The sequence below is a fragment of the Trichomycterus rosablanca genome, chromosome 15 (assembly GCF_030014385.1).
Source record: "Trichomycterus rosablanca isolate fTriRos1 chromosome 15, fTriRos1.hap1, whole genome shotgun sequence".
NCBI classification, from domain to species: Eukaryota; Metazoa; Chordata; class Actinopteri; order Siluriformes; family Trichomycteridae; genus Trichomycterus; species Trichomycterus rosablanca.
In genome coordinates, this window is record NC_086002.1 from 8,273,324 (window position 1) to 8,290,421 (window position 17,098).

The window sequence follows — 17,098 nt, forward strand, 5'->3', positions numbered from 1 at the left end:
CAAAAAGCATTTTCAATCTTCAGGTTCCCAGGTCAGTATGATTTTGTGTCACTATAACATTGTAATGCTGTAATGGTCTGTGGTGTTTTGTTTTTTTTACTTTTCAGTGTAATTGATTTCTTTTTCTCAGTCATCATTTCAAATGCCAGCTAAATCAGCAACTACAAAAAATACAATATTTAATAAAGTTTCTAAAAACCCAAGTACTTTGAAAGTAAATTGAAACAGCTCCAGTTTTGATTCATGACTCCATAGATCTGTTATCCTGAACTCTGCAGGCCTATCAGTACTTACAGTACTGTGACAGTATATTGTCTAAGCAATTGAGGGTTAAGGGCCTTGCTCAAGGGCCCAACATTGGCAACCTGGCAGTGGTAGGGTTTGTAACTTCTTCTAAGGTACTAGTCCAGTACCTTAACCACTAGGCTACGATTGCCCCGTACAATAATGATATAGATTTACATTTTCAGCATTTAGCAGACGTGTTTATCCATTTTATCCTGAGGGTTAAGGGCCCTGCTCAAGAGCCCAACATTGGCAACCTGGCAGTGGTGGGGCTTGAACCAGTACCTTAACCACTAGGCTACAACTGCCCTGTACAATAATGATATACATTTACATTTTCAGCATTTAGCAGACATTTTTATCTATTTTATCTTAATTGAGGGCCTTGCTTCATGGTCCAACATTGGCAACCTGCCAGTGGTAGGGCTTGTACCTTCTTCTAAGGTACTAGTCCAGTACCTTAACCGCGAGGCTACAGGTAATACATAGCTTTTAATTTAAATGTCCAAATAGTAGACATGTTTAGTATACAGTGGAAATGTAAATAGAAAATCTGTTAAATAAACACAACAGAGGCTGAACACGTCTTGCCTCTCTCTGTAAGGAATGCTGTTCTGATCCTCTGGGGCCGAGAGCATTTTTATCCGGCGCATTGACTCCTCCCACCTAATAAATATTCATGAGCAGAGCGGCCTGCGTGCTGTGCGTGGTGACGCAATCCAACAACTGCGGGTCCCGATTGCTGCAGCCGCTTGTCATTGTGACGAAGATTGGCACTAAGGTAAGCTGTCACTCAAAATCTTCTTTTTTTACTCGCTATCAATCAGGCTATCTGAGCATCGCGCTATAATGCTGCGGGCACGTAGTGAGCCCTGTCCGTGGGGAGAAGGGTGCCCATGGCTCGCTTTTATTCCGATGTGGGGGGAAAATGACGATGGCGGTTTTGGGCAGCGATTTTCAGTGCTGACGGAGGACGAGGATAGGAGCAAGGCCCAGTTTTTTTCTGCTGTTTAGTAGAAGTGCGAATGGCGGCAGGCTGTAGGGAGGATACTCCGCACTACTCGCGTTTGATTGATAGGCAATGGGCAGGATTTTATTTGGCTTCAGCCAGCACACCAGGAGCGCTTTTATTTGTGTCCAAAACAGCCAAATGTTCGCGGAACGGACTACTTTTTTAAACGGGTTTAATACAGACACATTTAGTACTTATTAGTAGTAATTATAGAATGTTGTATTTACGTAAATATCCCAAACGGAACAACTTTAAACGATAGAACTGTTGGTGGTTAGTTATGACAAAGTAAACTATTAGACGCCTTGGTTATGTTCCAGCCGCATACTTAGTTGCTACATAGTACGTCAACATAGTATTCTACACACAGCTACATACACAGCTTCTAGACATTCTTACATACTATTTAGTAGAGAAGTATGCGCACAGCATAAATACGTTCAGAGGGAACATGGCGGCTCTGGTGTTAAAAGAAAGGGAAATAGCTTCCTAACGGACATGCAACAGTCTCTCTTTGTCGCCATTCATTTTTTAAACATGTAATGAGTTCATAACATTCGATTGTTTTTATTTATTTATTTGAAATTAGATAGTAGAAGACAAAACCCACAGTCTAGTTTCACCTCAGATCGCTGCCCGACTGCTGTAAACACGAATGTAATTCACACGCTACAGTGTTGTTTTAAATGTCTTTTGTATAATTAACGAATTACTCATTTAACTTGAGAATATTCAAATAAATAAAGTATCTCGTACACCCCTGCATTGGTCTCTTATGAGCTACAAGTTGTGTGACCCTCTAAGCATTCATCTTAAATTTCACACAAGCACGCTGTGTGCTACATTTAGCAATGTGAATGTGAAAGCCAGGATTATTATTTCATTAGTGTGTGACCAGTAACACATGAAGCCTCAATTCTAACACACACTAGAAACAGTTTGGTTTTATTACATGTTTATAACGTTCAGTCAAGTTTTGAAGCCTGCACAGTGTGGCAAAATAAGTATTTAATAACTTTGTAGTACACTGTCAGTGCCTGTGTCCATTTCAAATGTAGAATACACTGACATTCCAGTTTGTACTTGAACAAACACACGTTTTTGATAAGCATAAACAAAAATATCTCTAAGAAACTAAATTGGTTTAAACTAACAGTGTTAATAAATGTATTCAGACCCAGAAATAACATTAGTACTTTGTAAGCCATCGTTTACAACTTTAAACCATTGTTCAATTTTGACCATTTAAAAAAAAATTCCCAAGGTCCCTTAAAGTTTTAAAATCCTCCAAAATTTTTCAATTTTACTTAATCAAATTCCACTGTCTGGGCTGGAGACTTATTTCCATATGAATTCCCATCCCACTCAGCAAACAATTTACATTAAGACTTAGTCGTGAAGATCTTATGTGGATAGTTTGATGGTAATAATTGGATGGGGAATAGTTGGATGGAGAGTTGTTGGATGGGGAATAGTTGGATGGAGGGTTGTTGGATGGGGAATAGTTGGCTTGGAAATTGCACACTAAATTTTGTACAATTACAATAAAGGTTTTCTTTGATTTATTTGCACGTGGTATTCTCATGTATACAGTTTAACATAGTGACAGAATATTTTATTAGTTTCTAAATACATACTTTAGGGCCAGTGATAGCTCAGTGGTTAAGGTACTGGACTAGTAAACAGAAGGTTGCCGGTTCAAGCCCCGCCACCACCAAGTTGCCACTGTTGGGTCCCTGAGCAAGGCCCTTAACCCTCAATTGCTCATCGTGTTCTGCTCATTGTGTGAGTCGCTTTGGATAAAAGCGTCTGCTAAATGCTGAAAATGTAAATGTAAATACTTTTTGTCTACATTTCTGAGAATAAAGATGTGTGTAAATGTAAAGTTGATGTATACACTATATTAAAGTACTAAACTACAAAGTGATTGTTTTCCCTCGATAAAAAAATTATGACATTATATTCCTAATTATTCATAAGTTTAAGACTTTAGAATGGTTATTAAAAATCCTTTTTTTTGCGTTACACTTTTCTACTGAAGCATGAGATAAAGCCCAGCACCTGTAAGAATTAAAGACTGAACCCAAATGCAGGATGCTTAACAAATGTACAACAGTACTGTGGCTAAAAAGCCACAAACAAAACGGGGATACATGCAAACAAGCGAGGTGGCCAAAATAACAAAAACAGTGTAACTAAAAAAACATTCACAGGCCACAACAAAGAACGTGGATAGAAAAGAGAGCAGAACTGAGAATTGGTTGTCACAATTTGACAGGCTACTCTGACTGGGAAAAATAGGAAACCCAGTTGTCATGAAAGGATCAAATTATGCTGGCATCCCACACCAGCAGAAAACCAGACCAAGCCTGGCAGCATGCTTCCAGAAAAAGAACAGATTGCCACAAAGAGGAGCCAGCAACTCTGTTAGGGAGAACATGTGATATATAGAAACATACCCATCTGGAGCAATTTAACAAGACACAGGTCACTGTTAGTTAGGAGGCACTGACATGTCAATCCTCTGTTTCTCCATGCCCCCTCTGCTGGCCAAATCTGACATTTAGAGGCCCCGCCACAAAGTTAAGTGTCATTATAGAACTTTCTATTGCACCAAATTAATAATGTATATTTGCAGTATGCATATACCCAACAGATGTTGCCATATTCACAGAAAAGCCACAATAAACATAAGAAAAAATAACGACAAAGTTAACGTGAGCTACTTTGTAAAGTTGGATCATTGTTAGGTTGCATAATCTAGTTCCACTAGGTTTTAGTTTCTTTAATATTAGTAAGTAATGTAGGACCTTATGCTGCAAAGCACTCCATAATATGCCAAACAATGTATTGTTATTTCTTATTTGGGGATTACAGGTTTTAAAAATATCACAACAATACAATTGTTTTTAACTTTGCTCCCCTCCAACAAATTCTGTTTTGCCTGGTCTCGCAAGCAATTATGTGTAACAAAGTCTGAGTCAATCAGAAAGAGTTCAAGTGGATAATCAGAGTCGCTTGTGTCCCTCTAGTTTTGAAGTCAGGGGCAAGAATGCTCCAGAGGCAACAGTAGCTATGATGACGTCGCCATCATCGGTGTCTATGGAGGAGTTTCAGGAGGCCCAACAGGTGAGGAGTGACATGCTTCTATTGATCAGTCCCAAAGTTTCTTTTACAGGTTAATTTATATTTGTCCTACTGGTAAAAACTTTAATCCTAAGTGACTTGAAGGAAGGCGAAATCTTAGGAGATGATCCAAGAATATCCATAAATGTTAAGAAAAATAAGACATGAGACGGCTACTTACAAACTACTTTCAATTCATTCAAATTACAACAGATTGACTTTGAGACACATCTCAGGATAGTTAAGAAAAACAGGACGTAGATGCACCTGACCACAATTTGAAGTGCTGTCTCAGTGGGTCTAAATACTTTTTTGAGTTTCTACATTTTTTGTTTGTAATAAATTCGTAACAAAAGAAACACTTTGAAACACTTTGAAACATGTTTTCACTTCATTATAAGTTATTAACTATAAACTGATGGGCATAATTACATCCATTCAAAGTCAAATACAAATTGCAAATACAGTGGCCAAAAAGTCGAGGGGTCTGAATACTTTCTAAATCCATTATATATCGGATACACTTTACTCACCACAGCTGTTGGCGAGTTCACTCTCACTGGCCATTTGCACTTTTGTGTATGCAGCCTGCACCCAACACAGTCTGAGGTTGGGCATTTTGCATTTTAATCAGCTGGGTCCCACATGTCCGATCTACACACCATACAGCATGCAAAATCAGCGCTTAGTGGTTGGTTCTTTTGCATGTCAGTCAAATTTGCGTTTGGTCAAAGTTGAAGGTTTGTGGATGCCCTGAAAAACAAAAAGTATTTGATTTCTGTCAGCATTTAGCTGATTTCTTAAGCCCAAATGTAAAGAAGCATAAGACAGTTTTCAGGTGCTCAGGTAGTAGTGCGGTAAATTACGCTAGCTCACTGTCTCTGGAATCCAGGGTTTGAATCTCCAAGTATCCTATTAGCTGGTTAGTCATCTACATACATACATAAACACACAATCATAAAAATGAAATTATCAAGATGAACCAGTTTGTCCTAATCAGTTTTCTGATAAATCCAGTGCTACTCTGAAACACAGGTGCAAGACAAAAATTCACTATGTGCATGATGTAGACACAATTTAGAGTAGCCAATCCACCGTTTGCACCGTTTCCAAACTCATGCTGAGCTTCCTACAGACTGACTGGAAGTGAGGCTTGATCACAGGTCAAAATATATAAAACTAAAGATTTGGTCCCCCAAATTAATTTTAAAACAAGGCTTGTTGGGCATTCCATTCCAAATCATGAGCATTAATATATATGCAATATATATATATTTTTTTTTTCATTTGTGGGCAGTGGTGGTGCAATCAGGGAGGCATTTTAATTATAGGTATTGAAAAGAACTACATTGGTACTTAATAATAATAAAGAAAGAAGTATTTTGGGGTCAGGCACTGATATGTTAGATGAAAAGGTCTGGCTCACGATCAGCGTTCCAATTCATTTCAGTGTTCAATGAGGTTTAGGTCAAAGCTCTGCACAGGCCACTGGAGTTTCTTCACACCAAGTGTTTCAATCCCTGTCTTTATGTACCTTGATTGTAATGCTGGTACAGGTACGGGCCATCCCCAAACTGTTGTCACAAAGTTGAAATTTTATGTATTTATATTTTTTAGAATTGATTTTATATACATTTCAGCACTGGGTCTGAAACCTTATCATTTGCTTAATGCACAAATTTTAAATGTGTGTGTAGACAATATCTGACACACACACACACACACACAATTTAAACCTCATGTCTCCCCTGTAGGCTCTCGTCCTCGAACATCACCATTTCCTTTATCCTGCCCTCTTCCCCCATCCAGTTTATGGATGAAAGACATGCAGTGTTTCTAGCGACCTGAGGCTAACCTGCTAGCATGCTTACCGTCACTACACGTCATCCAACACAAAAGTACAGTTGAATTTGGCCCTTATCTTCCTTCTCTGTTTTTTCTTTATTTCGGTGGGTAGATGCAGGAGGAGGAGCATTTTGTGAAAGATACAGAGGAGAGATTGAAGGAGGATGAGGAGAGAGAGGAGGCGGAGAGGGGCTCAGTGCCAGCCGACCCCCAGTCGCCTATGGAGGCCCAAAAAACTGCCATCTACAGGTAGACCCCACTTTTTTTGTCTTTTAGGTTACTGGTAAGGTAAAAGTGCCTAGGATATGTTACTTATTTACATGTGTGTTTTGTTTGTGTGTGACAGACATCCCCTGTTTCCCCTGCTGGCGCTGCTGTTTGAGAAATGTGAGCAGTCCACTCAGCGCTCGGAGTGTGTGACGTCAGCCAGTTTCGACATGGACATTCAGAACTTTGTGCAGAGTCAGGAGAAAGAGACCAAGGCCTTCTTCAGTGATGACCCTGAGCTTGACAGTCTGGTGAGGAGTCGTTACCTGTTGTGCTTTGAAGCACATACGCCATTACCACGGTATCTCTGTACTATAGAAAGAATAAAGCATCTGTTCTCTTGATCATTAATCATAGTGGAGGCCTAAAGGCATGGAAGCTGATTGGTCATTGTGCATTTGAAATGCTGTTATGTAAAGGATTTTTACGTTTATATGCATACTCGTCTTCTAAATGTAAAAGTTAAACCCAGTTTGAATTTATAATTATAAGTTCCCATAATGGCACTTGGCATCATTCGTTGCTCGTCCAAATAAAAATCAATTTTCTTTTGCTTGCTGTCCATTGAAGCAAAGCACCAGTCACTGGGGTGTTAGCAATATTCTGACTACATGCTATACATCACTGATTATTGGCTAATGCGACGTAGAGCTGATTTAGATTAGATTAGACATAGATGATAATTCTAAACCTGACTATTTTTTTATGTATTGGAGTTTTTAGACATACAAGTGTTGCCACATCAGGATCTGTTAAAAATAATTAAGACTTTAACATGACCAGAGTTGGTGAGCATGGTGGCAAAGCTGGTAAAATGGGTGCCACAAAGCAACATGGGCCCTTTGGACCTGAGTTTGATCCTTCCCCTTGGTCACTGTCTGTAAGCATTGAGGCATGTTATCCTAGTGTGGACTGGTTACTATTAAATGCCCTTAAATGTACACCGATTAGGCATAATATTATGACTGATAATATTTTGTTGGTCCCCCTTTTGCTGCCCCATAAGCAACAAACTGTGATGCACTGTGTATTCTGACACCTTTCTATCAGAACCAGCATTAACTTCTTCAGCAATTTGAGCTACAGTAGCTCATCTTTTGGATCGGACCACACGGGCCAGCCTTCGCTCCCCACGTGCATCAATGAGCCTTGGCCGCCCATGACCCTGTTGCTGGTTTACCACTGTTTTTTCCTTGGACCACTTTTGATAGATACCGACCACTGCAGACCGGGAACACCCCACAAGAGCTGCGGTTTTGGAGATGCTCTGACCAAGTGGTCTAGCCATCACAATTTGGTCCTTGTCAAACTCGCTCAAATCCTCACGCTCGCCCATTTTTCCTGCTTCCAACACATCAACTTTGAGGATAAAATGTTCACTTGTTGCCTAATATATCCCACCTACTAACAGGTGCCGTGATGAAGAGATAATCAGTGTTATTCACTTCACCTGTCAGTGGTCATAATGTTGTGCCTAGTCGGTGTATGTGAATGTGAATTCCTTATGCCCAGTACTTTTGGGTGCTGCTGGTCTTTGGACCGTATTTGTATACAGTATTTGAGTATCGTAATAACAAAACATTACTTCTGCTTTAATATCTGGAATGAATCATATATTACTCAAATGATTTTACGATTGTACTTGGCTTTGCTACTGTTATGGTAATGTACTTCTAAAATTGGTATGCAAAGGCTTTAGCAGTTATAACTTACATTTCTAGAATACAGACAAAACGTACTTTTATTATCTAGTATAAGATGCCATTTGGGATTCAGCATAACAAGGGTTGATCAGTGATGGAATAAAAATATACTTATAATGCAACAATAAAGTATTTGACCTAATCATATTTCTAAGAGACCTTTTGATAGGCAGTAGACAGATAGATAGATCAAAATACTAACACTATTCAGTCAGCAGAATCTTACCAAAACAAATGCAGTAAAATGTGAATACTGTGTGCTTTTAACAGATGGTGAAGGCGATCCAGGTCCTGCGCATTCACCTGCTGGAGCTGGAGAAAGTGAGCGACCTGTGTAAGGACTTCTGTAGCCGCTATATTGCCTGCCTCAAAACCAAGATGAACAGTGAAACTCTACTGAGCAGTGCTGACTCAGGCAGTCCTTACTCACCCACACAGGCTCAGGTATACGCCATTGTTTACACCTGTCCACATTTAAAATACATATTTACATTTCTGCATATACATGGGATGTATGTAAAGAACTTTAAACATAGTGCTGTCAGAAGATGCCACCCTCATGCATGTGGAAATTTGTGCACACTCCCAACACACAGTAACCGAAAAGCAGTCGAACTTAAGTCTTCAGGACTCTTGCTTTTACTGCTGTAAAAGTCAAATAAACATTTTCCATATTAAAACATGTAACAAAGGTTTTGGTTCCATTTTTGATTTTGGACGGAAGTGATTTTGGATTTTAACATCAACCATGAGAACAGGATTGTTGATTACGATATTCAGCTGTATTGTTTTTGTTCTTTTAGATTCCTAGCTCTTTCTCTGGGGCAATGAGTCCTCAGGGAATTGTAGTACCAGCAACCGCCTTGCAACAGGGCAACGTTACTGTGACAGCAGTCAACCCTTCACATGTAGTGTCAGGTGTGTATTTGAGCTGCCACACTACTACAAGACCAGCTCTCTTTTTTTATCTCTTTTCCGTCATGTTTCGTCTGTTCCATACTTCACTAGTTTTCACCCTATCTAACTTAAGGTACAAGCTTTTAATTTAGAGCTGAATGATTTTCAGATTTAACAAGACCGGCATGGTCTAAGCTAGGACTTTAAGATCATATATGCTTCAGATAAAACCACAGCTAGAACAGGTCACTTACTCATCTGACAGTATCCCACCTATTCTAGCTGGATGTTTTTGTTGTTTTTGTGATCTCAGAACACAATACAAGTTAAACCTTGTGGTGGATAGACTACTTAAGAAGAAGTGCACCATGGGTTTCACTCCTGTTATCAGAATTCAAGGCTACAGTGGGCACAGGTTCACAGAAAATGAAGGAATTAAGGAGTCTAAGGAATCACAATTTCTTTACTGTAACATTCAGATGGGAGTATGAGCAGTAGGCATAAACAGCATGTTCCTGTCTGACAGGAGGGAAAACTGGTCTTTTCTAATTGTAGTCCACCCAGTTCAAGGTTTAATGTGTATTTACATTCTGATATTGCATTTTAATGCCTAAAATTGTTTAAATTAACATAAAAGTGTGTTTTATTCCATAGCTAGATAGTTTGACTCAGCATTTCGACTCACTGTGGCCATGTGTGTGTTTTTAGGTGGGACAGTCTATCAGCCTGTTACCGTTGTGACCCCACAAGGCCAAGTGGTCACCCAGGCCCTCTCACCTGGCACAATACGCATCCAAAATTCACAGGTGATACAAACACTTTACACTGAACAACACCTTGTGCAAATGTATGTGGACACCCCTTATAATTACTAAGTTCAGAAGTCAGCCACATAGATTGCTAACAGAAATGTATAATTAAACTGTATAAAATCAGCTAAAGCATGGCAACTTTATGGCAACAGTTTGGGGAACAATCTTTCCTGTTTGTTTTCCTGAATGACGTTTTTCAGGCCTGAATGTTCCCCTGTGAACATACGGACTATTAAGACAAGACAGCTATTGGAGACCCTAAATTTTCCATGACTGTGTCTGATATAACCTTGTGAACTGATGAATCTTGTGTAATGAGTAACTACCGTTTCTGTCATGAATGTAACCAAAGTGTAAAACATGACGTAAAAATCCTAATAAACAAACAAACAACTCTACTGCGCATGAACAATTACCATCGTTCACATCAGATTTGCACTTAAACACGGACAGACACACACATGATTGAAACTGCTTTGTGTTTGTTTGTGTTTTCAGCTCCAGTTTCAGCTCAACCAGGATCTCAGCTTTCTGAGTCAGGATGAAAGCTCATCTAAGACCAAGCGTGGTATTCTTCCCAAACATGCCACGAGTGTCATGCGTTCCTGGCTCTTCCAGCATATTGGGGTGAGAAAAATTCACTTTCTGCACTTTAACTCGCATTTTAACTTTAAATGATGATAACAGATAATAATATTATTATGAGATAAATAGAGGTGTTCGTTTGGACTATTCCTGCTATTTAACTTCATATACCAGGGGCTACCACACCTATTAGTGCTAAAATGTCACACCTAAATTCAGCTGTATAAAAGCGTGCTTACAGCAGTGTGATGCTGTTGTTGCATCTTTTTAATATGATGTATATAAAAATAATACAAAAATAGCAAAGATGAAGGAAAATGTTAGCAAATGGAGGAGGAATAAATAAAACATTGTGACTCATCAGACCGAACATTTTAGCATGGTAGGTCAAGACTGTGTGTAAAAACAAAGAGAGAAAAGGAAGACTTGAAAAAGGAATGACAGACACATGATGGCCAGAAGCGAACTTTTAAACATTCTGATACACCACACACACTCACACACGATTGTTAGCTCCCTCATCTGACTAGACGACTGAAAGGTCATCAGTAATGAGGAGATCAGCATGGTCTGTTAACACATCAGTTCACAGTAAGACCTTGTTCTGATAAGACTGTGTCTGTCACACGAACACCAATCACACAGTCAGGTATGATCACTGTAAATATTAATACATTTGTTTATCATTTAACATAATTTTCAAAGTGAAACACTTTACCATAAGAACAGAGTTTATTTACTAGGTTAATAGATAAAGTGTTTTTCCAGTATAAACATGTGAGGGGCTTTGCAGAATGAAGACTAGACAAATAGGCTCAATGTAAACAGGATGGGAAAATGTACAACATCAACATACAACTAGTCAGGACCAGGATGAGGTGTCTTTACTGAATATGAGCATACATACTTGATTAAACAGCAGCTGGCCTTACTGTGATGATACCATGTAGGTGGTGAATGGAATTAGTGATTCATCATATGTCTAACTGGACATTCAAATGTGTGACTGGGTGAATCCTGGTAAATTACAGGATGTGTTGACTCACCATAAACACTTTGCCAGGATACATGCTGCTGTAGGAGAGTTCCTCACAGTTTTAATATCTTTCATAACTGATGTTTGATCAAAGGCAACAAGAGTAAATGTTCAGTATAGTCGCCCCCTGCAAATTCAACTTAATGATTGTATGAAGGTTTGGGCTGCATGGTGGTTTAGTGGGTAGCACTGTCGCCTCACAGCAAGAAGGCCCTGGATTTAATTCCCAGGTGGGGCGGTCCAGGTCCTTTCTGTGTGGAGTTTGCATGTTCTCCCCGTGTCTGTGTGGGTTTCCTCCGGGAGCTCCGGTATGCAAGTGAGGTGAATTGAAGATACTAAATTGTCCATGACTGTGTTTGACATTGAAGACTTGAACTAATTAATCTTGTGTAACCAGTGATTACCTGTCATGTCATGAATGTAATCAAAGTGTGTAAAACATGACGTTGAAATCCTAATAAATAAAAGTATAAATGTTTGTCTTCAGCATCCATATCCCACAGAAGAAGAGAAAAAGCAGATTGCTATACAGACAAATCTCACCCTGCTACAAGTCAACAACTGGTGAGTTAAATACCAAAACATACCCACAGTGACACTAAAAACATCTAAATAGGAGTAACTCAGCCATACCTATTATCACTCCTTCATTTCAAAACCTGTCAGTCTTTACTGGATCAAAATGCTGCTCTCACCTGTATTGGGATCCTCCTTTTCTTACCAATTGAATAAATAATTCAAGCGTTTATTGTTTGTTTTTTCATGTTCTTCAGGGCATTTAGCCTAATGATGCCTTCATCTTGGGTAGGGTCGTGCCACCCAGGTCGGTTTTATTACAACCTAACAATTGTTTATCCAAGTTGATCCAGTCTTAGAAGCTTCCAGTTTGTTGCCATTTCATTCTTTTTCATGTCCCTAGCTGCACAAATAAATGGGGCCTTGTTGTTGTATTTTGTGCTGTGCTTTATGATTCACCATACATCTGTCATTGGATACACATCTGGACTGCAGGCAGACCGGTTCAGCAGCTGCATTATACAGCTATGCTGTGTTGTCATATTTGCACTCAGGTAGAGCAGCAGTAAATTACTCTAGCCCACTACTCCACTGGGATTCAGGGTTTGACTTCCCAGCAATGTTATCAGTCGGTCAGACGTCTACATACAGAAATTAGCGTCCGGTTCCACCGTGACCCTGACCAAGATAAAGCAGTGATAAAACAAATGAATGAAAAAAAAATGATGCTGTCATTAAATAAAGCCTGGACAACTTTTTTAAAAAGACTTTATAAAGCAGGCAGAATATGTTTCTCTAAAATTTCTAGTTTCTTTTTTAACTTCATGATGAAAACTATCTAGTCTTTGTCTTTTTTCTTCTTTGACCTGCAAAACACAATGTCCATTATTTTCCTAAAGAAGTTTTCATAAATCTGTAAGTCTGACTCAATAAACTACAATTGTTCATTTTTACTCTGCATCTCTTTAAGTCATAGAACAGATTTTATCTGTGGTTTTGAAATATCAATTTACCTAACAATATCAATTCATAATTATTATAACTGTTTTTCCTCACTGTCTTCTTTTGATTGATTGTCTCCTGTCTCAGGTTTATTAATGCACGAAGACGGATCTTGCAGCCCATGCTGGATGCCAGCTCATCAGAGGTGCCCAAGAACAAGAAGAAAACACCGCAGACTCGTCCACTTCAGCGCTTCTGGCCCGACTCCCTTGCAACCTCAGTCTCCCAGCAACAGGTTGCCATGGAGGATGGTATGTCCTATCATATCATTATACATTAGCGCAGTGATATTTACAGCTGTGACTTAATGAGGCGTTTGAGTCGATAAGCCATGAGTGGGGTCTTGGTACAGACATCTATTATGTATATATACTGAATAGTTTAGAAAAATTAGATGGAATGAATTCTGTTCAGAAGATTGTATTGACTTGTGTCAGTTATCAGTGCTGGACCTCAAATTTGCACACAATTTCTCTGTGTTAAGCCATTGCGCTTATGTTTTTACCATCCAGCTGTAGATTTCTGCTCACAGCTGTAATTCACATGGAGGAACACGCTAGATTACAGTGTTTCTCCACTCAACCTTGACCTGACAGCAGGTGCCTGTGTATTTGTTTTTTAATTGTGATTTGTGTGAGCTGTACACCATAGGCTTTTTAATCTGGTTGCAGTTACAGCATTCTGAAAGCAGGGGGTGCTGCAGCACTCAGCACTTCCCACTTTGTGCGTCCTTATTGATATTAAATACTGGTCATTTCATTTGCCCACTTTTAGAAACTCATTATTTAATGCCCTGCTGAACGCTATATTGTTTTCATGCTCAGGTACCATGGTATCAGTTGGCATGGTAGCCGGAGAGGATGGACTGCAGACACTGTCATCAGATGGAGCGACACTGGCCATGCAGCAGGTAATGATGGGAGGCCACAGTGAGGAGGACGAAGACGAGGACGATGAAGATGAGGACACTCTATCCCACTCTGACATGATCAGGCTAGGCCTGGACACCAGCGAATGAGAAATTACACACACACACACACACACACACTGACAAGGATGTAGAGTGATGCATTAAATAATGTGGTGAGAGAGACAGAACGTGAATAAGATAAAAATGATTTGAGAAAGAGAAAAAGAAATGAAAGAAAGACATTTTCTCACTGTGCAGTTTGAAGTGCATGGTCATGTACTGTGTATATCACATTATGAACCATCAAGTTGTCAAACAGCTTGATGTTAAATAGATTGGAAGGCTCAAAGCCAAACACGCCAAAAATGCAGTTTATGTACACATACATTCACTCAGACACGAAAATATAAAGCACAATAGTCCCACACAGCTGAGGTTTCTTGCACAGTGAGGATATGCATCGGTCTCATTTCAAAAATGTTTTTGTTTGTTTATTCAGCAGCACAAAGGAAACCTCATGCACTTTTTTGTATGATACTGTAAACGGCCATGTGAAATCGTAAAAAAAATGAACGAAAAAAAAACATAGGTCAATGCTGGATGATTTGGCTTTGTTGTACTTGTCTACCTGGATGAGTTTGTGTCTCTTGCATGCCTGTGTTTGCATTATTTTCAGGCACCAGAGAAGAAAAAAGCTATTTTTATAATAACACTGTTTATGAATCGGTGCCCTTTTGCTTCGGCTTAGTTTTCTGCGTTTTTGGTAACGGACAGTTTATGTTGCCGATGAAAAAAGTCACTTTTTTGATATGATGGCCCAGTTTTAGGGGGAATTTTGATAATGCCTAGAACCTGAAATACAAAGAATGAGCTCTTGCAATAGAAGAAAGCTGAAGTAGGAACAATGTAAGACTTTTATGTTTTATTAAGTGAGACTGGCTTCATTTTTTATTGGAAAAAGTTAAACCAAGCAGCATGTCTTCAGGCCCAGTCTCTGTGGAATCTACCATGCATTAAATGAAATCATGTTAATTAATTATTCTGCATTTAAACTGTGTTTCAGTACTGTTTTAATGTGCCCTCAACAATTTCATAAAAAGCAAAAATAAGCTTAGTGGTGTATTAATGTTGAAGCTTGATGTTTGAAAGATTTAACATTTGAATATTTAATACATGCGTCTTTAAAGTGCGATCAGTGACAAGAAAATACACAGAAAAACATTAGCGAGCAAGCTTTAAGCTTCAAGACACCATGCTTGTTGCTGAGGAAGAGTTAATTCCAGTTGACAGGTTTAAAAGGGCTTGTTAAAACAGTATTGGAATGCAGGATAAATTTGTCAAAGTAAATTATTTTATTTAAGGAGTTACAGTTAATAATGCTCTGATCAAAGTCATTTCAGTTGTTGTGCATTTTAACAAGCTTTCAAATGAAAACAATCATAATTTTTCTGGGATTTATTTTTTCATGATTGCACTAGGAAACTCACAGCCTAACTTATTTCAGTCTTCATGTTTTAAACTTCTTTAAGAATATTTTCAGTCACAAACAAAAAAGACAATTAGTGTTTTGAGTATGTAGAGATTTATTGCATGGGTTTGTGCATTATTGCTGTAAAGAAATGAAAACACTATTATTTACGAGCTTTGTATACTTTACAGAAGAAGACAGACAGCGTGTGAAGTTGCAGAAAGTTTACTGTCAAAACGTGTTTAGTCGGCCAATTTGGAAATCCTTCACTTCAATATCACATTCAGTAAAAGTGTAGCTGATATATATCATTTTTTCTGTTTGTTTTTAACGTTTTGCCAAATATTAACATTGGTTTGCATTCTTAAATCCATCACTTCAAAACTATGAGCTCTTAGTATCATTTTATGAAGAAGATCAGCTTATGGTTTGTTTTTCATTATTTTTATTTAAGCTTTCTTATCAGCTAGTGCTTTTATTTTTAGCCGTTGCCTTGTGTGATGATGTGATTGGGGTTAAAGCTGCTCTGGTGAGCTCAGGTTTTTTGTCTTTTTGTTTGCATGGTGGGTTTTCCACATGCTGCATGTTTTCTTTGAGCTTCATAAACAGAACAACTTGCCCAAGTATGCTAATGTGATGCTAGCAGGACATGGCTAATAATAAATGAGTATGATTTGATGGGCATCATGCTGAATTGCCCGGATAACTTTTATTCTTTATTAGAAACCTTTTTTAGGTGGAACATTGTTTTAAAATCTTGAACTGTTTTTCAGGCTGTTCATGCTGCTTTTCACACTCACGCTCATGTTTGCCTTTCTCTGTTTTTTAATAAACTCAACCATTGAGTATCTGCTCGTGATTTTCCACTTTTCTATTTTTATAACACTACATATGCCTATTATAGCTTTATGTACTGCTAACAGGTAAGTTATATCAAGCATACAGCCAGGAAATCTCTACAGGTCATTTAATTGGTTACAGCATTCACAATTGAGTTCCACGCTGTTTTTGAAAGCAACATCAGCTCAGGAATCAGAAGCTGAATAGATTGGGCCTAAGATCTAAGATCACCATACAAAATACCAAGCATCTGCTGAAGTGGTGTAAGACACCACCATTGGATTCTTGAGCAGTGAAAACATCATAGTGATAAACAAATCTGGGTTTGGCACATGCTTGGAGAACACTATTACTCTAGTGTTCAATTTACAGTTTGATGAGAAGTAAAGCTCTACAGCTACTGGTTTGTGTTATTCACTTTCTTTGAATCAAAGTGATTTTATTCAGTCATAGTCCCACAGTTTCTGTCTTTTTATTTTATTTTGAAGATGCCCATGTGCAAATGGGTTACAACATGAATAATCAACTGGAAACTCAATAACCACCATTAATTTGCTCTGAATGTGACGTGTTAAATAACACCAACCAAAGATTCTAGGTGTGTTGCAACCATGGTGCAAACTAAGCAGCTGTCACAATTTTATTGAATCAAAAGGGAAACAGGTATAAGAAGATTTCCAAGACCTTGAACATTCCTGGAGACAACATTGTGCATATTGTCTGGAAATTTCAAACCTACGGCACAGCAGCAAACCTGCCTGGCCACGGGAAAGAAACCAAAATTTTGTCCAGAT

The 17,098-nt window shown here is 38.7% G+C and overlaps 1 protein-coding gene across 1 annotated transcript; it reads left to right on the forward strand.

Annotated features, from left to right (window-relative positions):
• Positions 1-1,059: 1,059 nt before the first annotated feature.
• pknox1.2 (pbx/knotted 1 homeobox 1.2) lies at positions 1,060-14,184 on the forward strand. The gene is made up of 11 exons (XM_063009375.1): positions 1,060-1,066; positions 4,330-4,426; positions 6,381-6,517; positions 6,615-6,786; positions 8,509-8,682; positions 9,042-9,156; positions 9,844-9,941; positions 10,446-10,574; positions 12,056-12,132; positions 13,174-13,337; positions 13,911-14,184. The coding sequence occupies exons 2-11, from the start codon at positions 4,373-4,375 to the stop codon at positions 14,102-14,104; spliced, it is 1,314 nt and encodes a 437-aa protein (XP_062865445.1). The 5' UTR covers positions 1,060-1,066; positions 4,330-4,372; the 3' UTR covers positions 14,105-14,184.
• Positions 14,185-17,098: the final 2,914 nt, after the last annotated feature.

Coding starts and splice junctions, on each gene's coding strand:
- pknox1.2 (XM_063009375.1), top strand. CDS start 4,373: ATGATGACGTCGCCATCATCGGTGTCTATGGAGGAGTTTCAGGAGGCC. Junction 6,518..6,614: donor CAAAAAACTGCCATCTACAG/GTAGACCCCACT, acceptor TGTGTGTGACAG/ACATCCCCTGTTTCCCCTGC. Junction 10,575..12,055: donor GGCTCTTCCAGCATATTGGG/GTGAGAAAAATT, acceptor GTTTGTCTTCAG/CATCCATATCCCACAGAAGA.